Source organism: Salmo salar, chromosome 04, assembly GCF_965601325.2.
Source record: "Salmo salar chromosome 04, fSalSal1, whole genome shotgun sequence".
Lineage (NCBI taxonomy): Eukaryota > Metazoa > Chordata > Actinopteri > Salmoniformes > Salmonidae > Salmo > Salmo salar.
In genome coordinates this window covers 70,970,668-70,990,307 of record NC_138294.1, presented here as the reverse complement: position 1 = coordinate 70,990,307, position 19,640 = coordinate 70,970,668, and the positions used below count along the sequence as shown (strand labels likewise).

At 41.0% G+C, this 19,640-nt stretch overlaps 1 protein-coding gene across 2 annotated transcripts; it reads right to left on the bottom strand.

Annotated features, from left to right (window-relative positions):
- Window positions 1–876: 876 nt before the first annotated feature.
- On the bottom strand, window positions 877–19,432 carry panx3 (pannexin 3). Of its 2 annotated transcripts, XM_082974686.1 has the most exons (6): window positions 19,343–19,432; window positions 18,619–18,810; window positions 16,813–16,955; window positions 5,527–5,741; window positions 1,927–2,675; window positions 877–1,431 (listed from the first exon to the last, which is right to left on the bottom strand). In XM_082974686.1, exons 2-6 carry the CDS (start codon window positions 18,800–18,802, stop codon window positions 1,373–1,375), a joined length of 1,350 nt encoding a protein of 449 aa, XP_082830812.1. In that variant the 5' UTR covers window positions 18,803–18,810; window positions 19,343–19,432; the 3' UTR covers window positions 877–1,372. The 2 variants fall into 2 exon arrangements, with proteins under 2 accessions (XP_082830812.1, XP_082830811.1); XM_082974685.1 differs by having other exon boundaries at window positions 877–2,675.
- Between the last annotated feature and the right edge of the window lie 208 nt (window positions 19,433–19,640).

The following is a 19,640-nucleotide window of genomic DNA, read 5'->3' as shown; positions in this document are numbered from 1 at the left end:
TCATTACCTACGCATTTCAATCATTACCTACAGTTACCATGTACAGCTGAGGAATTATGGTTACTAAAGTAATGTAGTCTCACTCACCAGCATGTGTCTATAGCCTATACGCCTGGCATACAAGGCTATATTATCTGAATCAGGGAAACATATTGTAGTTTCCACACTTTGAACTTAGTGGTGGATTTATGTGTGAGTAGGTCAGCAAGGATGTTTAGGTATGTGGCTTTGGCTGCACAACTAACATTATGTCCCAACACCCTATTCCCTACATAGTTTACTATTTTGACAAGAGCCCTATGGGCCCCGGTCAAAAGTAGTCCGCTATGCTTTTTTTTTTTTTTTAAGAGTGTATATAGGGAGTAGGGTGTCATATGGGACAAGCCCTAAAGCAGAGTCTTTGCAGGACATCTGACATTGCATCTCAAAATGCCATCTCAGCACTCCAAACCACATTGGGCAGTAAATATGTGAAACTTTCTTCAACCCCTACATTATCAACCCTGTTTTCCCAACCCTGGTTTTCCCAACCCAACCCTGGGTCATTTCTTAACCCACTAACTATAAATCTGTGAATTTTGGTGGCCCTTTCAGTCAGAACTGGGTGTAGGATAAGAATATGAATTTAATATAATTTTATTACAATTTAGTAAAGAGGAGAATAAGAGTCTGTGTTTATCTTTCTAGTAAATAGCAGATGTGGCGTGCGTAAGAGAAGAATAATCCAGTTTAGAGTTTAAAAGTGTAAGCGCTCAAAACATCAGTGAAGACAAGATACATAAATGTTTCTTATTTTAATTACAAAAGGTGCTCAAAGTGCAGCAAATGTTTCAGCGCAGAATGTTTAGATAAAATAAGCATTTTTTGGAGAGTGAGCACTTTTAAAATGTATTTTATTCAATTAAATAATCACATATATTTTCCAAGGCAATTCATTTACAATGTGATTCACAAGTGGTGAGGGAAATGTTGCACTTGAGCCATTCAACACAACAGTAATAAAAATAACCTTATTCATTACATTGGTATCTGTTGACGTAGAACAAACAAAATGTTACTGGTTGACATTTAACACATACAACTTTCCTTGCTGACAAATCACAAAATCAAGTACAGTAAATAGCATAACCATAAAGAAAAGTTGGAAAACTGAGGTTGAAATTAAGTTGAGTCACAACAACCCAGAAGCTCAGTCATACATAAAGAAACTACATCGCTCAAGTTAACCACCAAGTTTTTAATTCTAATGGAGGCTTTTTGGAACAACTTCTCTGGATACAGAACCCCTTCCCTCGCTTCTCTCCCAGGTTGTCTTTTTGATCCCCCCTCCCCCTCAATTGGTGTCACATTGATGGTTCAGTCAATTGGTGGTTTAGTAACGATTACATGATGCAGTCTCCTTCAACTCATGGTACCCCTGGTGGTTTGGCTCTGTAAGGAGACAGAGAGGGGAGTTAGGAGTGGGAATGACCACTAATTGTATCTGCTCTCTTGCTGTAGTTCCTAATAAAAGCCTCTTTTAGAATTATAGGCTTCCCGGTCCTGAGAAAAAACTCTAACACGTAATACTTATTTATATTAGGCCTACTGGTATAGAAGTACATGTATAAGAAAACCATTTGTGAACAGTTAATATTTGTGGAAAGCATTTTTGTATCACAGTGTAGATGGAAAAGTTTGAATCAAAACTGCTATCTCAAGTGAAGTCCATTACTACTATTGCCTCCTCATTCAATATTCAGTAAGAGTAGAGTGGCTATTCAATGAAAACTGCTTACACCACCATTCGTTATTTAATTTGAACATCATCTGCAGTCTCGCAGAGAGAGCTCCCTCACTTTATAATTTTCTGAACATCCCAAACAATATAGGCGAACAATCCCACAAGCAGAATACGTTTCAGAGTGTAGATAAGAGTTACAGTACCCAGACTCATATTCTCCTCCACCAGAGGCCTGGAATCGGTGCAGTTGACCGCGTTTCCCCGGGCCGCTCCTAAAATGGTCATGATATCCACCAGGTTGAGCTTCCCTTCCTCCTGCAGCTCCTCCACTTCCTCCTCCAGCTCCTGTGCTGCCTCGGCCCTCTCCTCGATCTCCTCTGCCGTCAGCATCCCCGCGCCCTTCACGCCATTCCCCTTCCCGATCTGCGGGGATGCCAGCGAGCATACGGCCCTCAGCCTGCCATAAGACTGCAGATGCGCCACGTTAGCTCGCAAAAACAGCAGAAGAACGTTGAGGTCGTTGAGCGGGCAGCCCAGCTTGCGACCGCTGTTAAGTCCCAATGCGGGTAGAACCTCGTAGACCGACAATAGAGTCGTATCCCAACAGAAGAGGCGGACCAAGCTGAACAGCACAATAGGTACCAGAAGGACGTAGATAGCGCCGTTAGCCACGCTAATAACCTGGAAGACCAGTTGGCCGGTCATTTTGCACTGGACCAGTTCTGGGACCCAGTTTTGGTCGCGCAGCAAGCCGGTGCGGACAAAGCAGCTAAACTCATCCTGGAGAAAGGCGGATAGGTGGAAGTAGACGAGGTAGAGGCAGGCGGCAGACATGAAGGTGAGCAAGAGGAAGCCGCGCAGAAAGAGCATGCTGACCAGGAAGTAGGAGCCGTGCTTGCTCTGCATGTACCTCTCCAACAGGGGATACTCGAAGTAACGCTTCCGCTTGGCCCTGACAAGAGACCATGGAAGAGATGGGGTTAGAGGACAGTTGGTTCAAACACACTTTCATGTTATTGGCTCTGATGTTTGGTAATGGAGGTTGTGTGAGGATTTAAAGCATTTATCATAGTATTCAAGATTTAAATAGTCAGTCACCTAACTGTAGTTAAAACCTAAATAGGGTCTTGTTTTCAGTTTCCAGTTCAGATACTTTTATCTGTAATTAGCTTACTTTTGTTTATAGAAACTCAAAGATATATTTTTTAATGGCCACAGCCATGGCAATTACAAACAACAGGAACATGTTTGCCACTCAAAAATCATCATATAAGGCAGGGTTTCCCAAACTCGGGCCTGGGATCCCCCTGACTGGACCTTTGGTTTTTTCCCTAGCACCACACAGCGGATTCAAATAGGTGGAGATTCACACAAAGAAAAGAAACATGATGGATCAGAGGTAAAAAAAAAATAACGAAAAAAAGCAAAGATATTCAAGTAAAATGCATAATCAGCATGAGTGACATAGAGGCATCAGATTATTTGGTTGAGTCCATGAATGAAATGTCCAGTAGATATTTTTTCATTTTGCATTTGAAGGAGTTGAAGCTGTTGCAGTGCTTGAGGTAGTCCGGGAGACAGTACAAAACAGACCTACAGTATGTAAATAGTGCCTTCGGAAAGTATTCAGACACCTTGACTTTTTCCACATTTTATTACATTACAGCCTTATTACCCTATAATGACAAAGCACATTACCCCATAATAACAAAGCAAAAACAGGTTTTTAGAAATGTTTTCTAATTTATAAAAAAAAAAACTGAAATATCATATTTACTTAAGTATTCAGACCCTTTACTCAGTACTGTGTTGAAGCACCTTTGGCAGCAATTAGTCTCGAGTCTTCTTGGGTATGACGCTCCAAGCTTGGCACACCTCTATTTGGGGAGTTTCTCCCATTGTTCTCTGTAGATCCTCTCAAGCTCTGTCAGGTTGGCTGGGGAGCATCGCGGCACAGATATTTTAGGTCACTCCAGAGAGGTTTGATCGGGTTCAAGTCCGGGCTCTGGCTGGGCCACTCAAGGACATTCACAGACTTGTCCCGAAGCCACTCCTGGGTTGTCTTGGCTGTGTGCTTAGGGTCGTTGTCCTGTTGGAAGGTGAACCTTCACCCCAGTTTAAGGTCCTGAGCGCTCTGAAGCATGTTTTCATTTAGGATCTCTCAGTACTTTGCTCCGTTTATCTTTGCCTCGATCCTGACAAGTCTCCCAGTCCCTGCCGCTGAAAAACATCCCCACAGCATGATGTTGCCACCACCATGCTTCACCGTAGGGATGGTGCCAGTTTTCCTCCAGATGTGACACTTGGCATTCAGGCCAAAAAGTTCAATCTTGGTTTCATCAGACCAGAGAATCTTGTTTCTCATGTTCTGAGAGTCTTTAGATGCCTTTTGGCAAACTCCAAGCAGGTTGTCATGTGCCTTTTACTGAGGAGTGGCTTCCGTCTGGTCACTCTACCATAAAGGCCTGATTGGTGGAGTGCTGCAGAGATGGTTGTCCTTCTGGAAGGTTCTCCCATCTCCACAGAGGAACTAGAGCTCCCGAGACCCTTCTCCCCCGATTGCTCAGTTTGGGCGGGCAGCCAGTTCTAGGAAGAGTCTTGGTGGTTCCAAATTTCTTACAATTGAGAATGATGGAGGCCACTGTGTTCTTTGGGACCTTCAATGCTGCAGAAATGTTTTGGTACCCTTCCCCAGATCTGTGCCTCGACACAATCCTGTCTCGGAGCTCTACGGACAATTCCTTCGACCTCATGGCTTGTTTTTTGCTCTGACATGCACTGTCAACTGTGGGACCTTATATAGACAGGTGTACCTTTCCAAATCATCTCCAATCAATTGAATTTACCACATGTGGACTCCAATCAAGTTGTAGAAACATCTCAAGGATGATCAATGGAAACAGGATGCAACGGAGCTCAATTTCGAGTCTCATAGCAAAGTCTGAATTCTTATGTAAATACAGTATTTCTGTTTTTAATTGTTAATACATTTGTAAAAAAGTCTAAAAACCTGTTTTTGTTTGTCATTGTGGGGTATTGGTTGTAGGTTGATGAGAGAAAAAAAAAAACAATTTCATCCATTTTAGAATAAGGCTGTAACGTATCAAAATGGAGAAAAAGTCAAGGGGTCTGAATACTTTCCGAAGGCACTGTAAGTAATGGAAAATGAACCAAATCTTGTACGGAAAAAAGGGGTGTGGAGATAATGATGAACCGGAGTATTGCATTTGAAATGAGTTTGAAAAGAAACAGGGATTAGATTTATTTTTAACTAGAATTCAAATAAACAGACTTGAAGTTGATCGATATCATAAATATTGAGGATTTGAAGGTGATGAAAGAGTGGAGAGGAACTGGCACGACTGTCGGAGTGTGTTGCCATTCTCACAAAACGCTTTTGAAGAATTAAAATGTTATTGAGGTTGCTTATTTAAGTACTATATTGCAATATGACATGACTGGATAGATTAAGTTGTAGTATACATTCAAAATGATGTTACGATCATTGTAATTGGATATACGGAAGATTGTTTCTTTTTTTAAATAATTTACGTTTAAGGACAATGTATTTGCTTTGAAGGAATTTTCTCAGTTTTTTTTTTTTTTACCTCTCCTGAATATGGTCTCTTAATTTGCATTTAAACGTCATCATATTGTTTAAAATTATCCTGTGTGCAAATGAATAAAAATAGACATCAATTTTAAGCCTGCTTACTTTTCCCTCTTCCCCAGTCCAAAATTCCTGCCTCAACCAATCTGTCTGGATCTATCTCTGCCACAATCTTTGCCACACCCACTCTCACCTCTCAAGCTCGGCCTGGAAAGTGAAGGGATTCTGGGTGTTCTGGCGCATCTCCAGGATGCTCTGAGCCAATCGCACGGAGCGGTTGTAGGATTTGTCCAGCTCGTCAATGATGAAGAGCAGGTCGGAGCCCAACGACGGCATGACCAGGAAACGCCAGATGAGGGCAGGCAGGTACATCATCATGGCCATAGCCAACAGAGAGTACGGGAACATCTGAGAGGGAGGGAGGTAGAGAGGAAAGAAAGGAGGGAAGGTGAGGAAGAAATGAAGAGGAAAGGAGGGGACGGAGTGGTAGAGAGAAAGAGAAGAGAACAGAAAAAAGAGTGAGAGAAAGAGTGAAATTATAAGAGAGAAGAAGAGAAGGAGAGGGAGGTAGATAACAAGAGAGTGATTTACAGTCTACATTTTACGTTTTTAATCAGAAAGATTAATTACTTTTAATGGATGCTCCTCATTGAGACATTAAGGAAGCAAGAGGCACTTTTCAATCGAAATGAATGACGATTACTGTAAAAAACAAATGATACAAATCCAGCACTCCATATCTCTCTCCATTTCTACTCACAATCTCGCCTAATTTCCCATGTTGAACACCTAAAACTCCATAAATGTGTACTGTACAACTGAGAAACACACACACAGAAACACACATACAGACAAACACAGACACTCCGCAGAAGCTTGTGAAACAGCTCCTTACCCTCATCTGAACAGACTGTCCACCATATACATCAAAATACACAAATGGAAACAGCACACGGTTAAGTCCATCATTATACCCATGAGCATGAGATTCATGTCTTACTTAGACAGCCCAGTATTTATAGAACTACTTATTACATATTTATAGAACCCATCTAAAATGACACGTCTGAGCTTTGAAATGAATTGCTAATGTCCTCAGTAACAGAAACCTCCAGGTCTTGTCACAGTGTTTTTATTGTGTTACTTTTATTATCTTAAACTTTAGTTTATTTGGTAAATATTCTTGAACTGCACTGTTGGTTAAGGGCCTGTAAGTAAGCATTTAACGGTAAGGTCTACACTTGTTGTATTCGGCGCACGTGACAAATAAAGTTTGATTTGATTTTAGTTTAATAATGTTATGTCTGGAGAAATCTTTAAAACGTCCCTTTTAATAAGATATATATTTTCTCTTTTCTTTTTCTATTTCACCTTTATTTAACCAGGCAGGCCAGTTGAGAACAAGTTCTCATTTACAGCTGTGACCTGGCCAAGATAAAGCAAAGCGGTGCGACAAAAAACAACACAAGAGTTACACATAGGATAAACAAAAGTACAGTCAATAACACAATAGTAAAATCTATATACAGTGTGTGCAAATGGAGTAAGTAGGTAAGGCAATAAATAGGCCAATAGTAGCGAAGTAATTACAATTTAGTAAATTAACACTGGAGTGATAGATGGACAGATGATGATGTGCAAGTAGAAATACTGGTGTGCAAAAGAGAAAAAAAAGTAAATAAAAACAAAATGGGGATGAGGTAGGTAGTTGGATGGGCTATTTACAGATGGGCTGTGAACAGCTGCAGCAATCGGTAAGCTGCTCAGATAGCTGATGCTTAAAGTTGGAGATATGTCTCCAACTTCAGAGATTTCTGCAATTCGTTCCAGTCATTGGCAGCAGAGAACTGGAAGGAAAGGCTGGAGCCCGTGCTAGGGGTGGGTGTAGTTATAGTGACCAGAGAGCTGAGATAAGGTGGAGCTTTATCTAGCAAAGACTTATAGATGACCTGGAGCCAGTGGGTTTGGCGACGAATATGTAGCAAGGTCCAGCAGCCTCATGGGTTTCTATCTTAAGAATGTATTGTTAATGCTTGTTTTTAAATTGGGAATTTTCCAACAACACCGCCAAATACCAGTATAGCACACAAAATGCCTCCAGTATACCATTGACTCTTCATCCACTTCAGTCAATGCGGTTTAAGATGAGGGAGGACGATTTTGTTTTTTCATGAGCATGACCTTATTTCTATTACAGCATATTGGATGACTGTCATTCATATTCCATTCACCCAGTTCAATGCAACAGCGATAGGTTTAGGCTAGTACATGACACTCAAATTTTCACTGTACCCATCATGAGGTTGATGCGGATTGAATACGCTCCTAATCAAGCCTAAACACTGTTCACTTTCATAACAGCCACGTTGTATTCCTTCTTGCATCTATGCACTCTCCTCTCACCTTTTACCTTTGCTTGTAAGCTGTATGTGACCAGGCAAAAAAAACTTTCCAAGCTAAACATATCATAACTGCTAAACATTTGAAATTTGATTTTAAAGAACTGACTTTAGCAGTTCCAATAATTTCAGGGTCCAGTACCATCGTTGGGCCACGGGTGTGAAAGATTCAGCAGACTGCTGGCATTGCACATCTGGCTAAAATACTACTGTAGCTCTGCTGGAGTCACTTTTATTGATAACTTTGACACCTCTAGAAACAAAACATACTCTACAGGAATGACGGAGTCCATCCAAATCATCTTGGCTCCTGGACTCTGTCTACACATTTCAAGTCTGCGTTGAAACAATGACTGGTAAATGATCCAAGACCAGCTCAGTTTATCCCTACCATTGTGACAATGAGTCGTCATAGTGCTGCATCAAATGTACATGATCATAGGGGCATTGGCAAGCACAATGTAAGTAATTTAATTTATGTACCCCTAATTGCACCGAATACATCTGTTTATCCTACAGCTATTGTAAGCGGTAATCATGAGCCTATAAACCAGAGTTACACTTTTAGCACTGAGGCGGTGTGCAATAGTAGGAAGACCACTTTATGCAGCTCACCCTGCACTGTCAGCTCCAATGTAAATAACATGAGTATGTCTACCTCTGATAAACTTCCTAGTAAAGCATTAAAAACAATCAAGCAACCCAGAAAAGTGGTAAAAAAATAGCCCATATTAAAATATGTAGCTTAAGAAACAAGGTCCATGAAGTCAATAACTTGCTTGTAACAGATGGAATTCATATTCTCTGAAACTCACCAAGATAATACCTTTGATGATAATACAGTGGTAGCAATACATGGTTATAAAATCTACCGAAAAGACAGAAATGCCAACGCAGGTGATGTTGCGGTCTATATTCAGAACCACATTCATGTAAAGCTTAGAGACGATCTAATGTCAAATACTGTTGAAGTAATATGGCTACAGGTTAATCTGCCTCACCTAAAGCCCATTCTTGTGGGAAGCTGCCATAGACCATCAAGTGCTAACGGTCAGTATCTGGATAATATGTGTGAAACGCTTGATAATGTATGTGATTTCAACAGAGAAGTATATTTTCTGGGTGATTTAAATATTGACTGGCTACCATCATTGACTCTTTTCTCTGTATATATCAGTGATGTCGCTCTTGCTGCGGGTGATTCTTTGATCCACCTCTACGCAGACGACACCATTCTGTATACATCTAGCCCTTCTTTGGACACTGTGTTAACAAACGTCCAAATGAGCTTCAATGCCATACAACACTCCTTCCGTGGACTCCAACTGCTCTTAAATGCTAGTAAAACTAAATGCGACTAGCATCACTACTCTGGATGGTTCTGACTTAGAATATGTGGACAACTATAAATACCTAGGTGTCTGGCTAGACTGTAAACTCTCCTTCCAGACTCACATTAAGCATCTCCAATCCAAAGTTAAATCTAGAATCGGCTTCGTATTTCACAACAAAGCCTCCTTCACTCATGCTGCCAAACATACCCTCGTAAACTGACTATCCTTCCGATCCTTGACTTCGGCGATGTCATTTACAAAATAGCCTCCAATGCTCTACTCAGCTAACTGGATGCAGTTTATCACATTGCCATCCATTTTGTCACCAAAGCCCCATATACAACCCACCACTGCGACCTGCATGCTCTCGTTGGCTGGCCCTCGCTACATATTCTTTGCCAAACCCACTGGCTCCAGGTCATCTACAGGTCATCTACATTGGTAGGTAAAGCTCCGCCTTATCTTAGCTCACTGGTCACCATAGCAACACCTCACCCATAGCACTCGCTCCAGCAGGTATATTTCACTGGTCATCCCCAAAGCCAACACCTCCTTTGGCTGCATTTCCTTCCAGTTCTCTGCTGTCAATGACTGGAACGAATTGCAAAAATCGAGTTGGAGACTTATCTCCCTCACTAACTTTCAGCGTCAGCTGTCAGAGAAGCTTACCGATCACTGCAGCTGTACACAGCCCATCTGTAAATAGCCCATCCAACCAACTACCTACCTCATCCCCATATTTGTTTTTCTTTTTTTGCTCTTTTGCACAACAGTATTTCCTGCACATCTGCACATATCACTCCAGTGTAAATTGCTAAATTGTAATTACTTCGCCACTATTGGCCTATTTATTGCCTTACCTGTCACAAGCGTCGTTAAGGACAGACCAAGGCGCAGCGGGTATAGTGCTCATTCTTACTTGTTTATTCAAAGAGAACACGTAAACAAAGAAAAAACAAACGACAGCAAACAGTTCCGTAAGGTTCACAGACTATAACGGAAAGTAACCAGCCACAAAACCCAAAGGAAAACAGGCTGCCTAAGTATGGCTTCCAAATCAGAGACAACGAAAGACACCTGCCTCTGATTGGAAACCACACTCGGCCAAACCTGGAAACCGGAACATAGAAAATGAAAACTAGAACCAACATCCCCTAGACCAAAAACCCCAAAACACACAAAACAAACACCCCCTGCCACGCCCTGACCATACTACAATGACAAAAGACCCCTTTACCGGTCAGGACATGACATTACCTCCTTACTTCATTTGCTCACACTGTATACAGATTTTTCTATTGTGTTATTGACTGTAAGTTTGTTTATCCCATGTGACAGAGTTACTGTGTTGTTGTTTTTGTCCTACTGCTTTGCTTTATCTTGGCCAGGTCGCAGTTGTAAATGAGAACTTGTTCTCAACTAGCCTACCTGGTTAAATAAAGGTTAAATAAATTAAATAAATTAAATAAAACTGCCCACTCAGGAAAAAACGTCAAACTGTAACCAGTGCCTGCAACCTGGTTCGGGTTGTCAGTCAACCTACCAGGGTAGTTAAAAACAGCACAGAAATGAAATCATCAACATGTATTGATCACATCTTTACTAATGCTGCAGATATTTGCTTTAAAGCAGTATCCAAATCCATAGGATGTAGTGATCACAATATAATAGCCATATCTAGGAAAACCAAAGTTCCAAAGGCTGGGCCTAATATAGTGTATAAGTGGTCATATAATAAGTTTTGTAGTGATTCATATGTTGATGCTGTAAAGAATATTTGCTTGTCTGTGTTGTGTAATGAGGAGCAACTAGACGCTGCACTTGACGCATTTCTGAAACTACTTATACCAGTTACTAATAAGCACGCACCCATTAAGAAAATGATTGTAAAAACTGTTAAATCCCCTTGGGTTGATGAGGAATTGAAAAATGATATGGTTGAGAGAGATGAGTCAAAAGGTATGGCAATTAAGAAATCATGTGACTCAACTAAATACAAATAAAAAGAAACTACAATATGAAGCAAAGAAAAATTATATAAAGAATGATAGTAAAAAGCTTTGGGGAAACTTAAATGAAATTTTGTGGAAAAAAAGCCAACTCGGCTCCTTCATTCATTGAATCAGATGGGTCATTCATCACAAAGCCCACTGATATTGCAAACTACTTTATAGTTTAATTACTTTTCATTGGCAAGATAAGCAAACTTAGGGATGACATGCCAACAATAAACGCTGACACTACACATCCAAGTATATTGGACCAAATTATGAAAGACAAGAATTGTACTTTTGAATTCCGTGAAGTCAGTGTGGAAGAGGTGAAGCGATTATTGTTGTCTATCAGCAATGACAAGCCACCCGGTTCTGACAATCTGGAAGGAAAATTACTGAGGATAATAGCAGACGATATTTCCACTCCTATTTGCCACATCTTCAATTTAAGCCTACTAGAGAGCATGTGCCCTCGGGCCTGGAGGGAAGCTAAAGTCATTCCGCTACCCAAGAATAGTAAAGCCCCCTTTACTGGCTCAAATAGCCGACCAAAAAGCCTGTAACCAACCCTTAGTAAACCTCTGGAAAAAATGGTGTTTGACCAGATACAATGCTACTTCACAGTAAACAAATTGACAACAGACTTTCAGCATGCTTATAGGTAAGGACACTCAACAAGCACAGCACTTACACAAATGACTGATGATTTGCTTAGAGAAATTGAGGATAAAATGAATGTGGAGCTATTGACATTATTGATCATAGTCTGCTGCTGGAAAAACGTATGTGTTATGGCTTTACACCCCCTGTGGGGTGTGGATGTGGATAAAGAGTTACTTGTCTAATGGAACACATAGGGTGTTCTTTTACTTCTCTAGGCTAGGGGGCGGTATTTTCACGTCTGGATGAAAAGCGTGCCCAAAGAAAACTGCCTGCTACTCTGGCCCAGAAGCTAGGATATGCATATTATTAGTAGATTTGGATAGAAAATACTGTGGAGTTTCTAAAACTGTTTGAATGATGTCTATGAGTATAACATAACTTATTTGGCAGGTGAAACCCCGAGGACAAACCATCCAGGAAAAAAACATTTTGAGGTCACTCTCTTTTCAATGGGTCTTCAATGGGAATCTAGAATTCTAAGGCAGTTGCTTGAAGTTGTTATCGCTTCCACTGGATGTCCCCAGTCTCTAGAAATTGGTTGATGTTTTTCCTTTGTGTAATGTAGAAGTAGCCCTGTTCAGAATGAGGGTCGAGTGAAGTGTACTGTTTTAGTTGAGGCGCGTGACCTGAAAGCACGCTCCACTTTGTTTTCCTCCGGTAGTGAACACAGTTTATCTCGTCTTAAATTGTAATTATTATTTAAGTTAAAAAATACCTAAAGTTGTATTAGGAAAGTTGTTTGAAATGTTTGGACAAAGATTACAGGTAACTTATGAGATATTTTGTAGTCATGTTGCGCGAGTTGGAACCGGTGTTTTTCTGGATCAAATGCGCCAAATAAATGGACATTTTGGATATATAACGATGGAATTAATCGAACAAAAGGACCATTTGTGATGTTTATGGGACGTATTGGAGTGCCAACAGAAGAAGCTCGTCAAAGGTAAGGCATGAATTATATCTTTATTTCTGAGTTTCGTGTCGCGCATGGCGGGTTGAATTATGATTGTCTGTGTTTGTTTGGTGGGGTGCTATCCTCAGATAATCGCATGGTTTGCTTTTGCCGTGAAGCCGTTTTGAAATCTGACACATTGGCTGGATTAACAACAGGTGTAGCTTTAATTTGGTGTATTGCATGTGTGATTTCATGAAAGTTGAATATTTATAGTAATTTAATTTGTATTTGGCGCTCTGCCATTTCACCGGATGTTGTCAAATCGATCCCGTTAATGGGATTCGAGCCATAAGAAGTTAATGGAAGCCTCTCAAATATAGTCCAGTTAGAATCAGGAATTCACCAGGGAAGCTGTTTAGGCCCCTTGCTTTTTTCAATTTGAGAAAAGCCAGAGTGTCTAGGTATGTGGATGACTCAACGCTATACACATCAGCTACTACAGTGACTGAAATGACTGCAACACTCAACAGAGAGCTGCAGTTAGTTTCAGAGTGGGTGGCAAGGAATAAGTTATCCCTAAATATTTCTAAAACTAAAAGCATTGTATTTGGAACAAAACACCCACTAAACCCTAAGCCTCAACTAAATTTTGTAATAAATATTGTGGAAATTGAGCGAGTTGAGATGACTAAACTGCTCGGAGTGACCCTAGATTGTAAACTGTCATGGTCAAAACATATTGATGCAGTAGTGGCTAAGATGGGGAGAAGTCTGTCTATAATAAAGCGATGTTCTGCCTTCTTAACAAGGCAGGTCCTACAGGCCCTAGTTTTGTTGCACCTTGACTACTGTTCAGTCGTGTGGTCAGGTGCCACAAAAAAAGGACTTAGAAAAATTGCAATTGGCTCAGAATAGGGCAGCACTGCTTGCCCTTGGATGTACACACAGCTAATATTAATAATATGCATGTCAATCTCTCCTGGCTGAAAGTGGAGGACATATTGACTTCATCACTACTTTTATTTATGAGAGGTATTGACATGTTGAATGCACCGAGCTGTCTGTCTAAACTACTGGCACACAGCTCAGACACCCATGCATACCCCACAAGACATGCCACAGTCCCCAAGTCCAGAACAGACTATGGAAGACACACTGTACTACATAGAGCCACTACATGGAACTCTATTCCACATCAAGTAACTGACGCAAGCAGTAAAATTTGATTTAAAAATCAGATTAAAAAACACCTTATGGAACAGCGGGGACTGTGAAGCAACACAAACATTGGCACAGACATATGCATACATACATACACACACATACACACACACATGATAAAATACGCACTATACATACACATGGATTTAGTACTGTAGATATGTGGTAGTGGTGGAGTAGGGGCCTGAGGGCACACAGTGTGTTGTGAAATTTGTGAATGTATTGTAATGTTTTTAAAATTGTATAAACTGCCTTAATTTGCTGGACCCCAGGAAGAGTAGCTGCTGCTTTGGGGATCCATAATAAATACAAATACAAATACAGCCTACATCGGTGTCACCATATTAGCTAAAGTAACATCATAGTCAACATAGCTAACAGAACTAACGCGTTAGTAAACCCGCTACAATCATACAGTAACATTACAGTGTACAGTCAGTAAGCAGTTTAGCACTTACACAGGCGGGCCCCAGTGGCAATAAATTAGTAAAACCAAAAGCTTACCTTGACTTGGAAGAGTTCCAGTGTTGTGTTGGATAGTCATAGCCAGGTAGCTATATCCCTCTGTTTGAGCAGGGTGTTTGAGTAAGCTAAAATAGGTAGCTGCATTTGTTAGCTAAGTAAGTGAAACTTAAAGTGAAAGAAAAATGGCAATCTCTTTGTCTATATATATATTGCTTCTCCTTCATTTTGGAAGAAATTCATTTGTTAAAAACTGTTCAACTATTGTCTTTCTCTTTGAGTCGACTACTCACCACATGTTCTGCACTGCATTGCTAGCTAGCTGTAGCTTATGCTTTCAGTACTAAAGTCATTCTCTGATCCTTTGATTGGGAGGACAACATGTCAGTTCATGCTGCAAGAGCTGATAGGTTGGAGGACGTCCTCCAGAAGTTGTAATTACTGTGTAAGTCTATGGAAAGGGGTGAGAACCATGAGCCTCCTAGGTTTTGTATTGAAGTCAAAGTACCCAGAGGAGGACGGAAGCTAGCTGTCCTCTGGCTACACCATGGTGCTACCTTACAGAGTGCTGTTGAGGCTACTGTAGATCTTTATTGCAAAACAGTATGTTTTAATCAGTTATTTGGTGACGTGAATATATTTCGTATCATTTTATCTAAAAAGGATAACTTTTTAAATGTGTTACAACTTTTATTTTTATGAAATTCACTGAGGAGGATGGTCCTCCCCTTCCTCCTCTGTGGAGCCTCCACTGATCCACTTACATTACACTGTTGTCATGGCAAACAGAAACAATGTTTCCATGGTCTTCATCCCCTGACAAAGAGCAACCATTTACAGAAGTTGCATTACCTTCCTGTGCCACAGTGGAACTGACAGCGTTTTAGCAACATGACATCTTATAAACATCTGTTCATATACGCCCCCAGGAAGAATATGATACCTCTTTTTTTACCACTTAGATATGGTCATTTTCATAGAATGTTTGGGAATGATGTACACTAAGGCATTTGTGATATTGCTATAGCAATATAGAGTGGGAAAGCGGCCATGCGTTTGGACAATTAATAGACACTGGAGTAAATAAAACCTAATAAAAACATTTCAGTCTTGTCCAGGAATGGACTCTAAACAGACCGGTGTGCCATAGACAATCAGAGCTAGAGTAGGCCAATATGGAAATAATCATTTGTCAAACGGGCTTGCCATCATTCACTTTAAACTGGACTGTGTGTTTACAGGCAGTAGCAACAGCGCGACTTCAGATCATTAGAAAGCATTCACCAAAAGCCACAAATACACCTGAATGGATTTCTGCTATATGTAAATACCACGGGAGTCCTCTTACATTTGTGAACTTTACAGCGCTATTGATCAAACAACCATGAACAGGTATGCTCTCTCTCCCTCAGTTTCCTATGTACATCAACAACAACAAGATAAACATCTAATGTTGGCTAGTACGAGATGAGCATAAATCTAACAAGGGAACAGTAGATAAACCCTCTCAAACTTTTTCAGCTTGTAGTTGGCCGTCAAAACTGCACTGATAAATGATGGGGAATAGTAGCCGGTTCGCCCTTCTGCAGCTTGCCTGCCAATGCATGCTTGTCCCAACCCACGTTTTAATAACTGAATGGGAACTTGCCTGCCTCCTCACCCATTTCATCAATGCCAAGTACATTTGATTGACAACTTAGAGATATGTTAACAGCCATTCAAGTTCAGCATAGCTAGGTAACAAAGTGATTCACATTTCATGCTAGCAAACCAAATGACACCGCTCACCCACTGACCTAATAATATCATCCCAGAAGTGTTAGGCTCTGTGTTTTTAGCTCACTAAATAAATAGCTACATAAATAGACAAACTAGCCTATTAGCCACATTATGACTGAATTGTGATCATTGCCCTTGCTAGGTTGATTGTATTGACATTCCCAGCCTTAGTTACATTCGTCTGTTTTTGTCCTAAATATTGACTCATTGAAACTGAATCCCGAATGGCTGGAGGCAGCAAACAATGTACCAGGCCAGCTGTGATTTACAACCTGATAGCAATATTTGTTGGACTACCAAGAAATGTATTGGTGAATTATATTGATAATGCATTGAACTGTATACATCTATTCTGTCAACAATGCCTTACTCCACATCATGAAATGTTGAGACAAATATAACCTGATTTAAAAAATTCTTATAAAGTTGGTTTAGTAGCATGAACTGGGAATTTGATAGTTATGACTGATACTATGATCGTTTGTTTCATTGTATTATTTATTTAAAAAAAAATGTTGAACCTTTATTTAACTAGGCAAGTCAGTTAAGAACAAATTCTTATTTACAATGATGGCCTACCCCGGCCAAACCCGGACGACGCTGGGCCAATTGTGTGCCGCCCTATGAGCATATCTGCATATTCATATCTGCAAAGTAGTTAAAACGCTGTCAGCTCCCCTTTAAGGTGTGTACAATTGTCTCTCGTTCCATCATGACAGAACATCGCCTTACCTTGTGCACCCAGAGGGATCGCTCCTCAAAGTTTCCATCTGTGTCAAACTCATGGTGCATCAGGGAGTCCCAGCAGTACGTGTCCACGTAGGCTGCCTGCTTGGCTGTAAAGTTATTGGGGGGGAAACAGCTGATCTGTGGGCCTAGAGGAAAAACATTAACTATTTTGTAAAGGTATTACGATGACATAAAGATGCATGCATGTGCACACACATAACATACTTGCATGCATAGGCATAAACACGAGAGAGAGAGAGAGAGAGAGAGAGAGAGAGAGAGAGAGAGAGAGAGATTCCTTTATGTGCAAGTGTCCTTTTTCCAGAAACAGAAATGTAAAAAAAAAATCTAAATCATATGTTTCTAAATGGAAAACTGGGTTTTAAAACAGGGTGGTATTACTCTCCTAATGTGTGGGTGTTTTTCAGGACCGAGCCCAGCCCGCTCCACCATACAGATGGTTGAACCACAGAGCCAGGGGTCCACACCCTTCCCTTCAGTCTATTTCCCCTACAGCAGTGCTGGGAGGGCAGGGTAGGGCGAGTTAACCCTGAGTTAAACGCAGGACGTCCTATTTTTATAGACAGCCTCCACATCTCCATATCCGTGAGAGTCTCCTAAAAGAAGCTCACGCAACCATAAATTTACTGACAGGACATGCAGAAGGCTTATGCTGAACCCATACTGTTAGTATGATACTATGTCATTACTGTTCATGGACAGATTACATGTAACACAATGTAGATGTGAAACTGTGTGTGCGTGTATGTGCGTGTGCGCGTGTCTTTTAGTAAATTGAGATAGCTGGGGACATACTGTATCTGAAATGGACTATTTAACAAGACCGTCAGGTTACAAGGGAACACAGACAGCAACAAAGCATGTTCCTTCTACCACAGACAGTTTGACAAAGAACCCCTATTGCCATCCCTATCTTACTTGTTACACATTGTACAACAAGGGCTCCTTCTCACCCAGCTATTTGTAGCTGTGGCAGAATTCTTGTCTGCAGCCGCAGGTGCACACAACACACACAACACAGACACCAACCAGACAATCAACGAAAGATAAAGCAAAAAACAAACCAGATAAGAAGGGCCAAGATCCATCAACTGTTCCTAGACGGTTTTCCGTTTTGCAACATCTTCCAGTTAATTAACATATCCTATCATTTGACTTCGATAGAGAGCTGCAAAAACAGCAGGTTGCCTATAATTACCGAGCAATGCAGCGTCGGCGAACGCTGCTCTCAATCATCCCCCTTCCTATAAGCATCTGTAGTGGCTGATTATAGGCCAGCTCCGTAGGAAGACGATCGTTAGCTCAATGTCAATGAAACGAGGAAATAAGCTTGTCTGTACGTAGCCTGTTATGGCTGCCGCTACCACGCACATTGTTGTGTGTTAGTGTTATTGCTGCAGTTGACCAAGGTTGGGGTCCAGTACATGTCAACTCAAATCAGGAAACAAATGTAAATGCTATGAATACATGTAAAGACTTCGTTGAAAATAATAGGATACTGCTGCAATTCATGAGAGGCATTAGAATGAACTTAGTTAATCGATTAGCCTAAACACAGGTTCTCACTCCCACACAGTAAAGGGAAAAGAGAGAGAAACGTGAGGCAAAGGAAAAGATAATGAGGCAGATGACACAATGATACTTGGGACAAAAGAGGCGTGAGAAAAGAGAAAATAACACAGAAAAGGGAAAGATGGACAAAAAGAGAGGAAAGAAAATGAATATCTCATAAAGGGCCAAATGTGCAGCAAAACAAGGGGAGGGAGAGAGAGAGAGAGACAGACTGACCGATGGAGATTTCACGAGCGAAGGCCATGGACACCAGCAGTAAGGGCAGCCCCACGGACACAAACTTGATGACCCTGTCAAGTGGCAGCTCCAGCTCCAGGTGACCGATGCGGTTGCCCCCAGCGCCGTCGCGTAGCAGGGCATCTGACAGCATGGCCTGGGCAGCCGCATTAGCGATAGACATCTTGGGGCCTAGAAAGGGACAGGAAAATGTTGTATTTACTCCAACCTGAGTCCACTGAGACTTGATAGCACTAAGCCCTATAGTGCATGAAGAGTTTTTAGCCTGGGCAGGATCTAATCCCAACTGACAACCAAGAGTTTTTGGGTTAGCTAGAGAAAATAGATGTCCTACCCTGTAGTGTATTAGAAATTACTTTGTATTCAGTTGTGTTAATTTGTTTCTTTAATTATTGATACATATTTCCATGTAATGTTATTAAACACCTGGAATTATAGTTTTGATGTCCAATTTGAGAAATAAAACTGGTATTCTTTGTGTGACGGAATCATAACTGTATGCAAAACTATGGCTAAGGATGAGAAGAGAAAAATGGAATCAGATATTTCACTTCAGTTGACAATACTGTATCACCATAAGGTAAATACCAAACATACATCAGTCATTTAAACCATTGATATAAATACCACTTATTCTACACACCTCTAGCTCCCTAAATCAACAGCCTTTAAATCATGATTTTTAAAAAAGCCTCCACGTTACCTTCAATCTGCTTGCTCTTTCCAGTGACCGGTGACTGCAGGGTGGAAATCCAGAAATTAAATGCAGTGAGACAACTCAACAAAACGGACCTCTGAAGACCAGAGCTGTGTTGGCGAGGCCCTTAAGTAGTCCAGGAAGGCCCTGCTAAATGAGAGGCTGGGACTGGGCTGGACTGGGCCTGGCTCCTGGGTCTATGGGTCTAATTACAAGGGACCACTGTTGCTGTATGCTGGAGCCCAGATGGCAGTGGGGAGCGAGGGTGACTGTGTGTGTGTGTGTGTGTGTGTGTGTGTGTGTG